Raw genomic sequence first — 17,084 nt, forward strand, 5'->3', positions numbered from 1 at the left:
CTAATATTCCTCGATTAGTTCTTATACTTTCTCATATAATGAAAATAAATATTAGAACTCCTACAAATGAAATTATAGATCCAATAGACGATACTATGGCAAGCTCTTCTTGCGTCTACCAGCCCATCGTGCTCTGAATGAACAAGGCTCTGAAATCAGCTATAAGGGTCGGTCCGGTTTTTTTGCCACTACTGTAGGACCTACATTTGCAAAAATGTATTGTCTGTAGACATGCACGCGCTTGCGATCCCCGCTAAGGAACCTTTTACATACACAGTGTACGAGAAGGCAGGGCGCGGAAAGTTTTACCCCTGATCTATATAACAGATTAGCCAGCCCCATGTGGAAAACGGCAACACGTGGAAGAGAACAACCACTAGGATCGCCACCGTCGATTGGGAACGACGCTAGATGAAAGTACAGTTGCTCCATGCAATTCAAATGAGAGTTATAACGTGACTTCTCATGCCAGCCGTGACGAAAATGTGATTCGCAAGCACATTGTGGCTCGCAATGTTAGCTGTGCATTTCTCTTGCTTTCTACCTCCCCAACCCCCACCCTCTCACTCACTGGAGTCAAACTCCGTTCCATTTGTATTTGTCTCTGACCTGCGAATGGCGTATCGTCGTAATGTCTCTTTCGAAACCATGTACCTCTACAAAAACGATAGTTTCAAGTAGAATGGAAGAACGCATTTTTTTTTTTTTTGCTGCCAATATGATGAGAATATTAAATGTATGATTTGTTCACAAGTATTACGAGGAAAACGGTTATATAACATAAAACGGCATTATACTATATGTCACTCATGAAACATTAAAAGGCTGTGTTATTATTATTATTATTATTATTATTATTATTATTATCCGAAGCTTCGTTCTTTCGCTTGCTCTGTTGAAGCCATGTTCGCTACAACTTACGTTTCTGAAAAATTATTTTCAACAATGAAAATAGTAAAAACCAAATTCAGATCACGACTGACAGACAAATACATTCGTGATCAACTACGACTGACAGTAAGTGACATAATTCCTGATTTTGAAACTCTGTCGCAGAGATATTCTGAAGACAATTAATTTTATGTTGTGATAATGTATCCTATGTTTTCTTATTCCTTTCTTTCTTCGTTACACATACTAAACATTAGTTTGTAACCTTATACTGTATAAAAATATATTTAAGTGCTTGGCGTAAGGAAAATGAAAATCAGTTAATAAGTCAGACAGTTGCTTCACTTCCCCTTCGGGTGTCTGCCTCCCTCCATAGGTGCTATGCACGTTGCAGGTTACATAGTGGCTCGGCGCACGATCACAATTTCGCCACGGTTGTCTTATGCAGTGGCTAGATGGCAGCATAGTGAAATTGATAAAAGTGGTTGCCGTCAATCAAAGCCTATAAGGCTGAGCAACTTACTATATATGTGATAAGGGGTTTTACGAAGACTCGTTGCATATCATAGCTGGTAACACCACTAAACAATAAGTACATTCGTTCATCGGACAAGTAATAGCTTAAGGAACAGAATTACCTTATCTAAAATCATTTCATTATTGCTGGTTTAGCTAGAGGGGGGCACTTTAAAATACTATATGTTTAGAAAATCTAATTTAACGATAACAAAGCTGGGTAAGACCTTAACACTTCGTGACATGAAACAGATAGTAGAGAGATAAGTACCCCAGTGCAATTCTAAATGATTGGTGCAAAAAGAAATCATTCCTGTGACTGCTGTAATGAATTTATTTCACAAATACAGGGACATCATTTTATTTTTACTAACATTTTTAATATTAACCTGGCTATATCTTTGGATTAATGATTGAGACCCGGAAACACCACGACTGGAGTTCGATGATACTGGCATAATATACAAACAAATCATTTTACTAGGTACAGGAGGGAAGAAAAGTAGTTCATCCATTTACGTAAAGTGGGAAATATCACGATTTTGAGTGTGATAAATTTAATTAGGTTTTGTTTAATCAGAATACAGTACAGTATTAACAATAACTGTTTTTACTCACGAACTGAGTTATCCATGCGAACGTATTCATTATGCAGTGTATATTATACTGTCTACAGCACATTAGCGTACGATATAGAGAATGAAGTTAAAATGAAAAATAATCATAATATGCATATTTAAACACATTTTCGATGCAGGCTTCAGTTCTTTTGTGCATATTATTGCACTATAGACTATTGCATCTAATTAAAATTACGAGTTTCGTCCTTCATACTTAGTAACTCATGTTGAAATAATTCTGTACCTACTCTATAAAAGAGTACCTTACGTACTGTAAATTCAGTCTTCACTTCTGCCCGACCCGCACAGATAAAATTAATCAAACATGCTATCTACTGTCCGTCCAAGTGGTTATGTCGCAGGATCGTAGAAAGGGGGGGGGGAATTACGTGATAGTTAATTACTTAACGAGACCCTTTTATTTAAGTTAAACAGTTGCATAATATTACGAAGACGTCCAATTAATTCCTAACAGAAATTAATGTTTTCAGAAAAGAGCTAAGAAAGCCCAGTCACTAGTCTTTACAGTGGAGCGAGCAGAAGCAGGTGGGGGAAATCAGGATGCGACGTAGGCAAACGGACGACAGTGCCTGCGCGAAAATATGATTCAATATTGGAAGTTTTCGTCACTGGAAAACGCGAACATATTTCTGAAACGTGCTATAATCACTAAATCAGTACTGCTGTCTTGGTTCTGTGTGGAGGACAGTTGGAACTTCGTTAGTAGAAGGGGTGGGAGTGAAGTACATTAAAAAATGCAGGTACAATAAAAGTTGAAGTGAAAATAAAATGATGTCCCTGTACAAATATAACATGAAATGTTACCTCTCCAAGTTTCCATGGACATTAACAGAACGAAATATTGCAACAGTTCTCTGTGTCAGTTCGGGCTCACATGCTGATAATTTACGTCAGTGCAGTCGTAAGGCTTAAATGCATCATTAAAAGAAAAAGCATGAACAATATTGTTTGTAATGATGCGTGCGGGAAACGTGTTTGCACTCAGAGTGAGCCGATGTGGGCGCCATTTGTGACATGGCAGATGACTACGTTATACTCCATTACTTGCCACACCCGTGCCAGCATAGCCTGGTCAATGGAGACAATCTAGTTGCCTTAACTAGTAGTAATAGTAGTTTTACTTTTCCTGGCAGAGTTAAGGCCATAAGGTCTTCTCTTCCACTCAACCAGGTTTCAAAAATTTACATGAAATACAAAATTATGTGACAGATTACAAAACAACACAAAAAAGAAGATAGTCTACTTTACGAATTATATAAAATATAGTAGAAAATTACAAATAGATAATATAAGGAGAATATAAAATAAAGTAGAAAATTACATATAATCAAAATCAGTTACATAACATAAGGGAAATAGATACAATTTATAAGACATAAACTGCTCGAGATAAATTCGACGATTAATTCACTTGAGATGTAGTATAGGCTACAGTTATTACAGTTAATATACTAATAGAAAAATATATGTGGGTTACAAGACATAAAAAGTTGAATAGCAAAATCATACTATATGGCATACAGTTACAAATTATTAAGTAATATATCAAGATAATAAAAAGGAAAAAAAAAAGAAGAGAGAGAGAGAGAGAGAGAGAGAGGGGAGAAAAATAACAACTTGGTCATTTAGGACTATTTAGAGTCTTCCGCAATAGTCTAGTTCTGTTCAATAAAACATTTCTAAGTAAAGTGTACTTAAAAGATTTTAGACTCCGACTGCTCCTGATTTCCTGTGACAAGGAATTGCAGGAACGGGCTGTGTGTATTGTGAAGGAAGCAGATGTTTTTGTTGATATGGTATTGATAGAACAAAGTTATGCTGTGAACGCGTATCACGGTTGTGGTGGGATGCTAAAAGTGTGAAGCGAGGAACTAGGTAAATAGGTGTGGAATTATTTAAAATCTGATACTGCAAACAGAGTGAATGAACTGAACATCTCTCTCGCAAACGAAGCCAGGATAATTGTAAGAAATACTCGGACACATGATCATAGTGACGGCTGTTAAAAATGAAACTGACACAAGCATTATGAACACGCTGAAGCCTCAATGACAATTCAACACTAAGATCACTATACAAAACATCGCAATAGTCAAAATAAGGCATCACCAGGGTCTGTATCAAGATCTGTTTCAGTTTAGAAGGAAAGACATTTTTCAGTCTTTTCAGTGAATGCAAGATTGAGAAATTTTTTTTACAGACATATTTTTACACGTGCATTCCAGCTGAGATTCGATTCGAAATGAAAACCTAAGTTTTTAACGGTAGTACTGAATGGTATTATAGTATTATTTAAAGTCACTGGCAAAAGTGTATTAATGCTGATGGAAGATAGTAATCTTTGATGTCCTAGTAGAATTACTTGCGTTTTACCTGGATTATCTACTGCAAGTACTGTGGATATGGGAGTACGAACACCTTGTCCTTCAAATACCCCAAAATAAAAATCACAAGGCGTTAGATCAGGTGACTTGGGGAGCCTGTGATGGCCTGAGTTCGTTTCGTAGGGAGAGACGGAAGAATACTGTACCTCTGATCAAGAACCGGATTGTACACTAACACACAGGTAAATAAAACTCAAGGCGCCATCTCACTCCATCTACTCCGTTGCACTAAAACTTCACTTCATTCTTAAGTTGTGCTCGGATCCTAAGCCTAATAATTATACAGGGACATCATTTTATTTTTACTAAGATTTTTAATATTAACCTGGCTATACGTTTAGAGAACCGGAAACACAGTACGCTCTCCCCTTCCACGACTGTAGTTCGATGATACTGTCGTAAAACACAAGTAATTTTTACTAGGTATAGGAGGGAAGAAAAGTAATTCATCCATTTATTAGGAAATATCGCGATTTTGAATTCGATAATTTTCATTAGGTTTTTGTTTAATCAAAATACAGTACTGTATTAAGAATAAGTGTTTTTACTCACGAACAGAGTTATCCATGCGAACGTATTCATTATGCAGTGTATATTATACTCTCTACAGGACATTAGCGTACAATATAGAGAAAGAAGTTAAATTGAAAAATAATCATAATATGAATATTTAAACACAATTTTTGAAAATGGTGGCCGTTCATTTCGATAGAGGCTTCAGTTCCTTTGTGCATATTATTGCACTATAGACTATTGCATCTAATTCCAATTGCCAGTTTCGTCCTTCATACTAGTAACTCATGTACCTACTCTATAAAAGAGTACCTTACGTACTGTAAATTCAATCTTCACTTCTGCCCGACCCGCACAGATAAAATTACTCATACATGCTATCTACTGTCCGTCCAAGTGTTATGCCACAGGATCATAGAAAGGGGGGAAATCACATGAGTTAATTACTTAACGAGGCCCATTTATTTAAGTTATTTTAACCAGTTGTACAATATTACGTAAACGTCCAATTCCTAACAGAAATTAATGCTTTCAGAAAAGAGCTAAGACAACCCAGCTTTACAGAGTGGCGAACAGAAGAAAGTGGGGGAAATCGGGATGCGACGTAGGCAAACGGACAGTACCTGTGCGGAAATATGGTTCACTATTGAAAGCTCTTTCGTGACTGGAAAACGTGAACATATTTCTGGAACGTACTATATCCACTAACTTAGTGCTGTTTACTATATGCCTTCTTGGATCTGTGTGGAGGGCAGCTGGAACTTCATTAGTAGAAGGGGTGGGAGTGAAGTACATTCAAAAACTCAGGTACAATAAAAATTGAAGTAAAAATAAAATGATGTCCCTGTATATCTCACTGTGTTATGAAAGCAGATGTTGCATTCATGTTAACCTATTAATAAAATAATAGATAAGAATTAATAATAAATATAAAGCAATGTCAAAGTATGGAAGTAAGTAACACTCTGGTTTTCTGTGTGTTGCAGTCCAGTTTGCCGTTGATTATGTTCCATTCGCCGTCAGGGGCCTCCACCAAACAGTTCTACCACTACGGCCAACTCGTCATGTCGGGTGAGTACTCTACATACACTCTGACATCATTGAACATACAAGCACAGTCTAGTATATACAGTCACGAAGCTCAATATGTAATAAATATGCCTCCATAGATAGTTGCTAACCACTAGGATCGCTACTATCGCCTCATTACAGACAATGCGGAATACTACCTGCACAGTCTATTGTTCCTAGCAACCTCAACAACTCAAACTTCGTGACTGTATATACTAGATTGTGGTATTACTATAAGTAGACTTGCCATCCGTGCCGTTTTTCCCGGGACAGTTCCGATTTCGACCAGTGCATCCCTCGTCCTGAGATAATTTTAAAATGTCCCGATTTCATGGCATATTAGACATTCACAGTTGATTTTTGTTCCTATCAGATTGTAGGATTTAGTCTGGATTGGAAGATATTTCCGCACAGTCTCATACAGACATGCTTGCAATATGTGACGTAATGGAAAAATGACTGTAGTACGCATGTTTAAAGCAGAACTTTAATTGTCGTTGGTTTGTCAACAGAGTGACTGGTGCAATGATCATAATACACACTTTAGGGCAGGTTTGATCATAGTCTACAGGATACTTACTGAATCATCTATTCTCTGTGATCATCTTATACACTTTGACTTCAGTTTGGCGCCATTCAGTATTATGTCCGCATTGTTCCACTTAATGCGCCAGTAATTGGTTTCGGCGGAAAAGTGGAAAAAATAAAGATTTAGACGACCAATTCTACGACAGGTATAGGCATCAACGAGGACAACAACAAAGATGTAAAATACAGCAGCCCCTCTAGTGTGATAAGATCTGATAGCTCTGATAATAAATCACGTAAACGCCCTGTTTTTTTTTTTTTTTCCGAGAAGAGTGACTGAAATCTTTGTCCAATATTCTTTTGAGAAGATTAACTCTATATGTAGATGAAATTATTGGGGATCATCAGTGTGGTTTTAGGCGTAATAGATCAACTATTGACCAGATATTTTGTATTCGACAGATAATGGAAAAAAATGGGAGTATAAGGGTACAGTGCATCAGTTATTCATAGATTTCAAAAAGGCATATGACTCGGTTAAGAGAGAAGTTTTGTATGATATTCTGATTGAATTTGGTATTCCCAAGAAACTAGTTCGATTAATTAAAATGTGTCTCAGTGAAACATACAGCAGAGTTCGTATAGGTCAGTTTCTGTCTGATGCGTTTCCAATTCACTGTGAGCTAAAGCAAGGAGATGCATTATCACCTTTACTTTTTAACTTTGCTCTTGAATATGCCATTAGGAAAGTCCAGGATAACAGAGAGGGCTTGGAATTGAACGGGTTACATCAGCTGCTTGTCTATGCGGATGACGTGAATATGTTAGGATAAACTCCACAAACAATTAGGGAAAATACGGGAATTTTACTGGAAGCAAGTAAAGAGATAGGTTTGGAAGTAAATCCCGAAAAGACAAAGTATATGATTATGTCTCGTGACGAGAATATTGTACGAAATGGAAATATAAAAATTGGAAATTTATCTTTTGAAGAGGTGGAGAAGTTCAAATATCTTGGAGCAACAGTAACAAATATAAATGATACTCGGGAGGAAATTAAACACAGAATAAATATGGGAAATGCGTGTTATTATTCGGTTGAGAAGCTTTTATCATCCAGTCTGCTGTCAAAAATCTGAAAGTTAGAATTTATAAAACAGTTATATTACCGGTTCTTCTTTATGGTTGTGAAACTTGGACTCTCACTTTGAGAGAGGAACATAGGTTAAGGGTGTTTGAGAATAAGGTGCTTAGGAAAATATTTGGGGCTAAGAGGGATGAAGTTACAGGAGAATGGAGAAAGTTACACAACACAGAAATGCACGCATTGTATTCTTCACCTGACATAATTAGGAACATAAAATCCAGACGTTTGAGATGGGCAGGGCATGTAGCAGATATGGGCGAATCCAGAAATGCATATAGAGTGTTACTTGGGAGGCCGGAGGGAAAAAGACCTTCAGGGAGGCTGACACGTAGATGGGAAGATAATATTAAAATGGATTTGAGGGAGGTGGGATATGATGATAGAGAATGGATTAATCTTGCTCAGGATAGGGACCAATGGCGGGCTTATGTGAGGGCGGCAATGAACCTCCGGTTTCCTTAAAAGCCAGTAAGTAAATAAGTAAGTAAGTAAGTGGCTGAAATCTTTTGTGTAGGTAGGTTAGGTTAGTTCAGGTTAGTTCTGATTACGTTATGTTAGTTTATATTAGGTTAGTGCTTACATCAATAAGATGGGTTCCTAGTTTCCAACGAGTTAGCATTAAAGAATTGATACTGTTTTTCAACTTATTTTGTTGTTATTTTGGCAAGTTTTGTACTTTTTTTACATATGAAATGAGGTGATCCTGCTAAAATATTCATATACTGTTATAAGAGTACTACTGTTGAATATGTTGATTGATATGTATGAAATAAAATTGTCAGTAGCATTTGTGTCCCTAATTTTTACTTACGAAAGTTAGCAAGCCTAACTGTACGCCACAAAAGAAAGATAATATGTTTTACCTATACCTGTGTACTGACTGACAGTTAGTGAAATTTATGGCGATAAGAGGTATTTTTTTTTTACATAAACAGGAAATGTAATATTAGAAATAATTGGAAAAACCAAGTTGCGTGTAAAACGAGATAAACAGAAGCATTTGGTTGCGCTTAGTAGGAAGGTAGGCCTATTTGTTCTGCAGTTTTCCTCCGAAATTACCGTGGAATTCTAGAGAGAACTTCTGTGCTCGATGACTCTCGTGGCAAAATAATTGTATGCTGCTCGATAAAAACGACATAAGTCGCAAATTGCAAGTTTTGAATGGAGCAAAAGCGAAGTTTGAAATAGGTAAAAAAATCATTATGAAGAACTGGAAGTCGAAAGCTCTACATCATTATCAACAGACATCGAGATTTTGGACCCGATAGAATAAGTTTACTCCGTCCGTACTATAGACAGCTTTTTCATTGTGTTGGAGTCGGCAGAAGAAGAGACATGTGTACATGAAACCAAGTTCAGTCCAGTCTGTTGGTACTGTACAGTGACGTTCCAAAAAAAGGCAACTAATTTATCGAACATTAAAATAAAATGATTGTTAGAGGAGAAAAATTCTATAGGACCAAAAAATTAATCTTTACATAGATTAAAATTTTCAAAATTAATTAATATGCTCTGCCTTTCGGCTTCTGTCATAAGCACAAGTGCAATACTTACTCAACATACATAATAATTCTGCACAGCATACACAACTTATGAAGTACAATACATGGTACTGTTACAATGTAGCCTACTACAACACACAATCTGAAGGTCTCAAAACTAAACTTTCTTTGGTAGTCGGCAAGACAGAGGCTACATTGGGAGAAGCTCCGCTCTACATCACAGGATGTAATGGATTTATTTTAGTAGGTTATTTTACGACGCTTTATCAACATCTTACGTGATTTAGCGTGTGAATGAGATGAAGATGATAATGCCAGTGAAATGAGTCCGCGGTCCAGGTAACTTGCCCCGACCGGGAATCGAACCCGGGCCACCTGGTTTCGCGGCCAGACGCGCTAACCGTTACTCTACAGGTGTGGATGATGTAATGAATGCAAAACGAAAAAACACCAAGTCATTGAAATCTATCTTCGCTACCCCAGCAGTGTCCGTAGACTTCTTCCCTGCTAGCATGTCTTTTATGTCACAGAATATCGCATATATTAGATTAGATTAGATTTATTTATTTAACCTGGTAGAGATAAGGCCGTCAGGCCTTCTCTGCCCCTCTACCAGGGGATTACAACTATAACATGAACAATAAGATTACAATTAATATTAAATTTACAATTACAATTACAATAAAAATTAAAGTACGACAAGAATACCTGATTAATGAAAGCTAGACATTTTATCATAGAAGTTAAGAACAAAGAATATTTTTGTATTTACTAAATTACAAATTAAACCTACAATAACAAAATTCTATATTGATGAAATCTTAGATTAATCACATAGATAACCACATGTACAGATCAAATCTAGTCTACTAGCTATCTTCTGTCCTCTCTTCTGATAAAGTGAACTAGGTGTACGGGACTGTTTTTATTGTCAGAACAGTACCTCCTCTCTGTGCCTTATGTGTATGACTGAGTAAATAAAGCACATGGGACGACAGGTAGGTCGCTACCATCACTGCCCCCACCCACTACAGTCCAGCTATCCAACTTGAAATCGCTCTGTTTTCATCTATCGGGTCTAAAGTTTCTAAGCCTGGTTATCAAAGAGGATAGGCATGCAGCCTTTATGTTATCTAGCGCTACATTTGTTATGTTCACATTGAAGTCAAACTCAGAACTGCCTACTTCTCATTTATGACCATTTTATCGCGCACCATATAATTATTATATAATAAATTTCATGTTGGCGACGCTGAAGTGAGCTTACTTAAGTAACCGTGGCAGCCTATACTTATTTTAAGATAAGATATTTCTGCACTTGTGAAGGCCAACATTTTCCTCAAAATACAGACTTCAAGAGCACATGGGTCTTGAATAATAATAACTAGACTTCGTTGAATTGCCACACGCAGCATGCAATCAGGATGTCGATGTACGGTAGTAGGCCTATAGAAGAGGTGAGCGCCGCCCGGTCTCGTAGCATAAGCAGTTCATGTTTAGAAATGTGAGCGGTCCAAATAGATAGAGCAGCTACAGCTAATGTATACCTATGTAAGCACTTGTTTTTGCATTACTGTGGTTGGAATAGTCAAAGCTTAAAATTTGTTCAGTGCAGACAAGAATTCAATCAAACATACTACAATGAGAGTGTTGCTGTTCCAAACAATTGTCCCTGGAATACCCTTACCCCCGCAGCCAGTCTTGACCCGTTGGGGAACGTGGTTGGATGCTGTTAATTATTATGCAGAGTATTACGGCAAAATAATGGAGGTAATTTATGCATTGGATAGCATAGGCAGTTCCGCTGTTGCAGCTGTATAAATCATTTCCTTCTAAACAGCTATTGGAAGATATTCTGTTCATTGATTCTAATTTTAAAATCGTGTCCAAAAGCATCACCCTGTTAGAATCGTCTAAACTACAACTCTCTGAAGCCCTTAATATAGTGTGTAAAGTATCACAAACCGTTATCCAAAATAACAATTCACTAATTTCAGAAAAAGTGAAATGTAAGTTGGCAAACATTATTGTTAAAAATTGTGCCTATTCACAACTTCGTATTATAAATGATGTACTATCAGGTCACGACAAGACGTCTGAAGTTGGTGTACTAAAAATTAGTGACTTTCCGTTCTTCAAATATGCACCTGTTGCGTCGTGTGATGTTGAACGTATATTTTCCCAATATAAAAACTCTTTGAGTGACCAACGGAGGAGGTTCACTTTGCAGTCGCTCAAAATGTACGTAACTCTTCACTGCAATGCAAATATTCAAGATGATGCGTTATATTACATTAAATTTTAAGAGTTAATATATCTCACTACAAAATAATTGTGTATTTACATGGTTAGATATTTCACACTTCAATGATCATTCATTATATTTCTTGAATGCAGGATATAGGTTTTATTGTAACCGCAGTATAGTGCTCAGTGTTTACATCAGAGGCATACTCCATCCGTTGCACGCCACCTTCTCATACAGTCTATACCGCGTCCATAGTAAACCTTACGATTCTCGTGGCAATTCCACGAAGTCTAGTAATAACACTGTAAGGAAGAATTAAACACGGGTGGTGTTACGTGAAGCAAACAAATTACAGACATGGCTCAGTCGGTTAAGGCGCTTGCCTGCCGGTCTGAAGTTGCTCTCGGGCGCGGGTTCGTGCCCCACTTAGACTGATTACCTGGTTGGTTTTTTCCGAGCTTTTCCGCAACAGTAAGGTGAATGCCAGGTAATCTATGGCGAATCCTCGATCTCACCTCGCCAAATACCATCTCGCTATCACCAATCTAATCTACGCTAAATAACCTAGTAGTTGATACAGCGTCGTTAAATAACCAACTAAAAAAATTACAGACAACATAGTTGAGAGTAGGCCTACTTATGAACACATACAAATATTAGACACGCTATATAGCCTATATTCCAATTTTTACTTTCTCATTAGTAGTGTTAAGAATTGAAGGGCTCGGTGCAATAAGGTGTTAACCCACACGTAGTTACTTCTGAGATATGAGCATTTTAAAGTTTAGAAAAAGCCATAATTCCAAATATTGAAATTTAAATGCTGGAACTGCTTTAAATGTGAAGCTTGACTCTTAAGTTACATTTATGTAATTTTGAAACATTTTACCGAATTTGGAAGATTTATATTACAGGCATATTTGATAACCGGGAATGTCTATGTTGGTTAGCACCTTATTGCACCAGATGGTTGGACACTGCTTTGAGAGGGATTACGAATGAATTACATACATAAATTTATTCTGAACACTTATACAACCTAACTAAATTAGAATTATAATAAATAATATCTGAATTTGTCCTCTACACTTGGACATTCTAATTTAACGTTGTATTATACTGTGTTTACAACAAGATTTGCTTATAATAATAATAATAATAATAATAATAATAATAATAATAATAATAATAATAATAATAATAATAATAATAATAATCCGAGGCACGACAGTCCATGAAAGACCATGATCGTCCAGCCGGCTGCTGACCTCACGTCCATATGCCGAAGTAGAGGTGGACGATCATCCAACCAGAATGCAGGTATCGTATCGTTAGCACAGTGATCCTCCCAGCCGTTATAGCGGCTTTCGTAATCAGATTTCGCTACCTATCGCAGCTCCCCTTGTGCATCACGATGCTGGGTGGGCACTGGTCCCATACACTAGCCGAAATTTAAGTGGCATTACAGCAATTCAATTTTACCATGCACTATATATCATCAAGTATATCCACATTTTCAGGTTAATGTTCTTCACCTGCAGTACCGTGAGTAACGAGATTCCTGTAGAAAGCATAATGTACTGGTGGGATCTATTCCAGAAGTGACATTACATCTGCTAATTTTCGACTCTCTATAGGAAGTTGTGTTGAATATTTAGGTTGTAAATCACAAATTGAAATTGTTGAACTATGAAGACCCCATTTCTTGAGAGTGTACTGAATGTAGGGCTAATGACCATTCATGCTAGTAAGTGTAACCAAACTCTAAAATGCCTGGTAAAGCTGAGTCAGTCTTAAACAAAGAGAGATTTGAAAATTGGAGAGGTTTCTTTGAATCTGAAACTATTTTCTTCAGTATTGAATAAGTCAATGGACGAACAATTTTTAAAGTCCAATTGATGCATCTTCGTTACTGTAAACTTCTTTTTTGTATTAGCATTTAAGATTAAATAGGGTGTATCAGAAGGTCAGGTCAAGCCTTAAGGAGGTGATTCAGGACCCTATTTGCAACAAAAATCCTAATACATTTTTTTCAATATTCATCCCCGTTTCCGAGCTTCACGAATATCACTACTGTATCTATTCCCGTTTGATTCCACACCTAATGGACCTGTCTGCTTGAGAGAAGGTAGGCTATTTGTCAGTAGTCTAGAGCAGATACTCAAAATGTCCCCCTTTCGCACGAATACACACTTCAGCACGCCGTCTGACCTCTCGCTGCACATTATCCAATCTGTGCTGATGTATCTCCATTGCAGTTGTGTTAATCTTTGCAACGAGCAAAGGCAATAGGACCATCCCTTTCAATCCATCTACCTCGAAAGTGGTGATCCATTGGCGTACTGGAAGTCTGAAATGTGGTGGAGTACCGTATAGTTGATACCACAGTTGCCTGGCCAGCCCTGTCCCCAGACTTAACACCATTGAACTTCTTTCTCTGGGGCGGCAAGAAGGAGAAAGTGTACCAAACGGAGATAGCAAGCAGGGAAGAGCTCATTGCAAAGATTAACACGGCTGCAATGGAGATACACCAGCACGGATTGGATAATGAGCAGCGAGAGGTCAGACGGCGTGCTGAAGTGCGTATTCGTGCGAAAGGGGGACATTTTGAGTATCTGCTCTAGACAACTGACAATTAGCCTACCTTCTCTCAAGCAAACAGGTCCATTAGGTGTGGAATCAAATGGGGATAGATGCGGTAGTGATATTCGTGTAACTCGGAAACAGGGATGGATATTTAAAAAGTGTATTAGGATTTTTTGTTGCAAATAAGATCCTGAATCACCTCCTTAAGGCTTGACTTGACCTTTTGATACACCCTGTATATGACCAGTCTTCTGTAGTATAAACGGTGGAACAATATCTCCGAGAATACAACCAATATCACGATCGCTCTAGTTTGAATAACTTCTTTGTTGAATAGTGAACTATATTGTTGTCCTTTATTTTTCCTTCTCTTGTGTTTAAAACGTTCCCAGTCTTAATGGTGATGCTTTCTTTTCCTGTTTGGAGGGAATTTGATGCTACTGATCTCAGGCTACCTTGATATGTTTAATTCACACTGAAACAGTGGAGTAAAATAATATATATATATATATATATATATATACATATATATATATCCTATATATGTAACTTCTATAACGTTTAACATTGTTGCAAGAAGGTGTCATCCCTCAATACTATTTTAATAATGAGAAATTAAATTAATCCTTACCTCTTCCGATGTGCCTTCATTTCCATTCAGATAAAATATAATCTGGGTCGTCGATGCTATCATCAGTTTAGTTACTCACGTCATCGTTTCAATTAACTTTTTTTTTTAGAATCTGTTCATTTTACTACTTTCTCCTTCCAACTTGGTATAGGTTGGCGCCTTATTGCTCAAAACAAATGACACTGAACATTGATTAGAAAAAGGATATGCATTTACTGCTGCGAAATTTATACTCATATCAGAGCCAACTTTTGACAGAAAGTGCACAATATTATTCCACGTATGTTTGTGTATAAATCTCAATTTTCACAAAAGTGAGGGTTAGCACCTTATTGCACCGAGCCCTTCAATTGTATGCTGTTACATTACGCTTCATGCGGCTCTGACTTTAGGTATCGGTACGTACAGTAGCGTGCAAATTAATCCGAACACGACATATTTTTACATTTTCTGTCATTGTTGGCCTCACAGCTGCTCATACCGCTACGTGTAATTCCATTGTTCAAGGTCTGTCATTATTTTTTTTATAATATGTGACATTTTGCCTGTCGTTTTGTACTTATAAGTATTTCAGTTGTGTTGAAGACTTAATACTGCAATCCTGTGTACGTTCTGTCGTCTTCACAAATGGATACAACTCCACGAAAACGGTCTAAAATTATAACACTAGCAGAGCATTCTTCTATGACACAGAGGAAAATTGCTGCAGAATGTCACACCGGTTTGACTACTGTTAATTCGATCATAAAACGATACAGGGAGACTGGATCCATCACACCCCAGTAAAAAGGAAACTGTGGCCGGAAAAGGAAGACTTCACCTGCAGATGATCGTTTAATTGTCAGGAAAAGTAAATTAAATCCTAGACTAACTGCTGTCGACTTAACCCGCGAGTTAATGGCTACCACTGGGGCGAATATTCACGTCACAACAGTGCGGCGTAGGCTTTTGGAAGCTGGACGAAGGGCTCGTAAGCCTATTAAGAAGCAACTTCTAACCCCTGTTATGTGCAAAAAACGCTTAATGTGGGCAAAATTACATCAACACTGGACAGTAAATGACTGGAAGAATGTACTTTTTTCCGATGAGTCTCATTTCGAGGTCCACGGCCACCGTGTTTCTTACGTACGGAAAGGATCCGAAAAAGTAACAGCAGCTCATCTCCAACAAGCACCCAAATACCCTCCTAAAGTAATGTTTTGGGGTTGTTTTACACATGAAGAGCCTGGAGCATTAATACCTATCAAGGGAATGATGAATTCTGACAAATATATTCACATATTGGACACCAGAATCGTACCCCAGCTGCAAAAATCATTTCCGGATGGCAGAGGTGTGTTCCAACAAGACCTGGCACCATGCCATACGTCTCGAAAAACCACAGAATTCTTCAACAAGAAGAATATTCAGGTACTCCCCTGGCCAGGCAACTCACCCGACATCAACCCCATTGAGAACTTGTGGTCAATTTGCAAAAGAAGAATGCAAAAAATGGATTGTTCTACAAAGGAGAAGATGATTTCTGCCCTCATTGGTGTATGGTTTCGCGATGAAGAAATGAAGAATATTTGTGGGAAATTAGTGGAATCCATGCTAAATCGTCTCAGAGCTGTTATTAGGAACAAGGGATGCCACATAGATTACAGAGGTATGTCTTAGATCCTTTTTTTTATCCCGTTTGAGTGTTTTTGTATAAGTAATTACGTTGTTCGGATTAATTTGCACGCTACTGTAATTGCGTTGAGGTGGGGGATTTCAGTGTGTTTCGTCCAACAGTGAACTTTAGTTGATCGGTTACATTACGACCGAATACTGCTATTCGTAACAGGCGACATTCAACGTCTTGTAAAGGAGAATAATAGCAAGATGCCGAGGACGAAATTTGTGACTTAATTTCAAATGAGGAAATTTTTGTAATAATGATACAGATTTTGAGATGTAAAATATTTCAAACATGCCCCCATTGTTTCTGTAGAAGTGGAACGAAGTTTCTCTAGTTATGAGGCTGTTTTTTCTAGCAACATACAACAGGCAATTGTTCTCCTTTGAAAACTTGAAAAGCGGTTTGTTATTCACTGCAACAATAAATTCTGTGTCTTGGTTCTAAGAAGGCCAATGTCAAAAATGTTAGTTTTGAGATAAATTGGTTTGAAGTTTGCTTATTTTGTACAGTGAACCTATGACATTGGCTTATGAATGCTCTGTACCTTCCACATTAACTGCAGCAGACATTGGCCCTTTTAGTATATGGAAGAACAGACCGAGATAAGCTTGAAAGTGTATATAACTCAAAAGTGCAAAAAATTGACATTGGCCCTTTTAGAACCAAGCCACAATGGGATGGAAAATTATTTAAAACGAAAGCGTAATACACCATCATATTAACATAGTGAAATAATAAGGCTGATACTTGTCAATGTTATATT

The 17,084-nt window shown here is 37.4% G+C and overlaps 1 protein-coding gene across 1 annotated transcript in view; it reads left to right on the forward strand.

Annotated features, from left to right (window-relative positions):
• The window catches only part of LOC138698976 (lipase 3-like), a 39,827-nt gene that overhangs the window by 17,783 nt on the left and 4,960 nt on the right, over positions 1 to 17,084 (forward strand). The window contains exon 6 of the mRNA XM_069825164.1: positions 5,932 to 6,016. Within this exon, the coding sequence (XP_069681265.1) occupies positions 5,932 to 6,016 (85 nt within the window). The remainder of the gene's footprint in view (positions 1 to 5,931; positions 6,017 to 17,084) is intronic.

This window comes from Periplaneta americana, chromosome 4 (assembly GCF_040183065.1).
Source record: "Periplaneta americana isolate PAMFEO1 chromosome 4, P.americana_PAMFEO1_priV1, whole genome shotgun sequence".
In the NCBI taxonomy this organism is placed as follows: domain Eukaryota; kingdom Metazoa; phylum Arthropoda; class Insecta; order Blattodea; family Blattidae; genus Periplaneta; species Periplaneta americana.